At 38.5% G+C, this 3,472-nt stretch overlaps 1 protein-coding gene across 1 annotated transcript; it reads right to left on the minus strand.

Annotated features, from left to right (window-relative positions):
• Positions 1–2,187: 2,187 nt before the first annotated feature.
• On the minus strand, positions 2,188–3,141 carry LOC115514861 (olfactory receptor 2B11-like). Its single transcript, XM_030317041.1, has one exon. The coding sequence runs from the start codon at positions 3,139–3,141 to the stop codon at positions 2,188–2,190; it is 954 nt and encodes a 317-aa protein (XP_030172901.1).
• Between the last annotated feature and the right edge of the window lie 331 nt (positions 3,142–3,472).

Here is a 3,472-nt window from a genome sequence, read left to right on the forward strand (position 1 = left end):
TGTAAGGGTAGAGAGTAAAGTAGTATGAAAAATGACAGGCTTATAATGAATTAATATTACTGATAAAATCAATAGAATTCCCCTCCCACATCATCATATATCTTTCTGCTTCATCACTTCTCAGAATTGATGATGTGATAGATGGTTTATTTTCCATTCTTCCCACGTTATCTTTCACCACCCCCGTGTTCTTTCTTAACATCTAATACTTTATTCATAAATAATTGAACTAGTTCATCCTTTCAGTACACCAAATACACCTAATATTCTCATGCTAGGAAAATTATCTCCCCAGCGAAGTTTACACGACTCTCAACACCAGGAGGCTGCATAGAAGTCTCTCAGATTTGAGTCCATAAGGTTTCCCTTTGTACACGTGGAAATAGTTACTTCAGTCAAATATCTGTGGGTGCCTGGATGGCTTAGTAGGTTAAGCAGCTAACTCTTGATTTCAAGATGGGTCAAGATCTCACAGTCGTGAGATTGAGCCCTGCATCAGGCTCTGTGCTGAGCGTGGAACCTGCTTGGGATTCTCTCTCTCCCTCTCTCTCTCTCTCTCTGTCCTTCCCTGCTGTGCTCTCTCTCTCAAAATACATAAATAAACATTAAAAAAGACTCAAAAGGAAGGAATCCCATGGAGACATGTAGTAAAGTAAGAGTCAAATATTATTTTTTCAATTATGTTATTTATAAAGGATCAGACAGTGAATGTGTGATTGAAGATTGAGTTATACGGTATGAGATATTATCCTATCTGGTCTTGCCAGTGATTCATTAAGGATTTGATTGGCTCTGTCGGAGGCAATTTAAATCAGAACAACCACTATGGAGGACAGTATGGAGATTCCTAAAAAATTAAAATAGAGGGGTGACTGGGTGACTCAGTTGGTGAAGCATCTGACTTCAGCTCAGGTCATGATCTCATGGTCCTGGAGTTTGAGCCCTGCCTAGGGCTCTGTGCTGACAACTTGGACCCTGTAGCCTGCTTCAGATTCTATGTCTCCCTCTCTCTCTGACCCTTCCCTCTCATGTTCTGTGTGTCTCTCTCTCTCAAAAATAAACATCTAAATATTAAAAAAAAAAAGAAATATAAATACCATATAACCCAGTAATTCCATGTCTGGGTATTTACCCAAGAAACAAAAAAAAAAAAAAATACTAATTCAAAAGATATATGCTTTCCTATGTTTATTCCAGAATTATTAATAATAGCCAAGACATGGAAGTAACCCAAGTATCCAACATAGATGAATGGATAAAGAATATATATATACACACACAGACACAATGGGATGGTACTCAGCCATAAAAAAGAAAAAAAAAAAACCTTGCCATTTGCAACATCATGTGTGAAAATTAGAGAGTATTATCCTAAGTGAAATAAGGCAGGAATAAAAAGACAAATACCATATGATTTTGCTTATATGTGGAATCTAAAAAAATTAAAAGTGAGCAAGCAACAACAACAAAAAACAGAAATAGACTCATAAATACAGAGAACAAACTGTTGCCAGAAGGGTTAGGGTAGGGAGATGGACAAATTAGGTGAAGGAGATTAAGAGACACAAACTTCTTGTTATAAAATAGTCACAAGGATGAAAAGTACAGCATAGGGAATATTGTTAATAATATTATAATGTTCTAGAGTGAAAGATGGTGACTGCATTTATCATGGTGAGCATTTGATAACATATATGATTGTTGAATCACTATGTTGTATACCTGAAACTAATATAACATTCTATATCAATTATACTTCAATAAAAATAGTTAATTAGCAAATCATACTTATAATATCATATCCTGTAATAGTAAGAAGGATAACTGTGGTTTATATTACTTGCATTATTTTTATAAAATTACACATAAATGGTTGATGTTGAATGAGTCAGTTAGTGAACATTTATTCATTGCATACTTTTCAGATTCCTAAGGTAGAATCCCTAGATGGACTAAGAGGATTTAAACAGGGACTCAGTCTCATGCAAATTGAAGGCAAATGGGAATTAGGGTTCACATTGCAAAATGAGGGCCAACAATCACAGCACTGTGGTGAATAAACATACATGTAGATTGGATAGTTACTGAGGGATACTAACCATTTTGGAGGAGGGAAAATTGAGAAGTAATTTAGAGAAGGGGCTCTTTGGAGTCCTACATGGAGTGTGGAGTATAAAATGGTGGTGCTTATTCTCTTCCCTGATGGCTCAATGGGAGGAGAAGTCTCCTTATTGCCCCTTTCATGTCCTTGTTCCTCAAAGTATAGATAAAAGGGTTAAGCATAGGAGTCAGCAGACTGTAGAACAGGGCCATGAGTTTGTTCTTGTCCTGGGAGTTAGTACCAAAAGGTTGCACATAAATGCACATTACTGGCCCATAGAAGAGACAGACAACAATAACATGAGAGCCACAGGTGTTGAAGGCCTTCTTCTTTCCTGTTGATGAACGAATTCTGAGCACTGTAGCTACAATGAACCCATAGGAGACAAGAATAAGAGACAAAGGAATCAAGGTAAATAATGTCACCACGACAGAGAGCATAGTTACATTGAAAGTGGTGTCAACACAGGACATCTTGATCATCACTGGAATCTCACACAGGAAGTCATCCACCTTGTTGTTACCACAAAGTGGCAGTTGGACAGTGAGGGATGCCTGAAGCAAGGAGTTAGCCAAGCCACTTATCCACACCATGGCCACTAGGGACACACAGAGTCTCTGATGCATGATAGCTGGGTACCTCAAGGGCTTGCAGATGGCTATGTACCGATCCAAAGACATGACCGCCAAGATGATGCATTCTGTGGCTCCCAGGAAGTGAAACACATAGAACTGGGCCACACAGCCTCCATAGCTGATGGACTTATCTGGGCCCCAGAGGTTCACCAGCAGCTGAGGGATGGTGGTTGTGGTAAAACACAGGTCCAGAAAGGAGAGGTTGGAAAGGAAGAAGTACATAGGGCTGTCAAGATGAGGATCCACCTTGGACACAACAATAATGGAGATGTTTCCCACTAGTGTGCAGATGTAAGCCACAAGCACCATTATGAAGAGTGGCATTTCCAACCAGGGATGGTCAGAGAAACCCAATAGGATGAAGAACTTTGGAATGCTTGCATTGCCCGGATTCATGACTGTCATTTCTCTTGTTAGTGGATTCAAGTGAAAGTGAGGACACGTATTTCAGTATGGGGTTTCCTGAGGGTCAGTTTATTCATTTGCATAGAGTGAATTATGCAGAGATTTTCTCTGTGGTGTAACTCCAGTGAAGTCATTTGATACTTGTAATCATGAAAAAATATGAGTCTCAATACCAAACATTATTATTTTGTAGCATGTCTAAAAGAAAGGGCAACAAATCTTTGTGTTTGCCTAAGAAATGCAATGGAGCAAATTTTATTATAAAAGTGATTAGGGAAGGGGAAAGTCACTATTGCTCTTATATCAGAGAAAAGAATGAAACAGAGGAATG

Source organism: Lynx canadensis, chromosome B2 (genome assembly GCF_007474595.2).
Source record: "Lynx canadensis isolate LIC74 chromosome B2, mLynCan4.pri.v2, whole genome shotgun sequence".
Lineage (NCBI taxonomy): Eukaryota > Metazoa > Chordata > Mammalia > Carnivora > Felidae > Lynx > Lynx canadensis.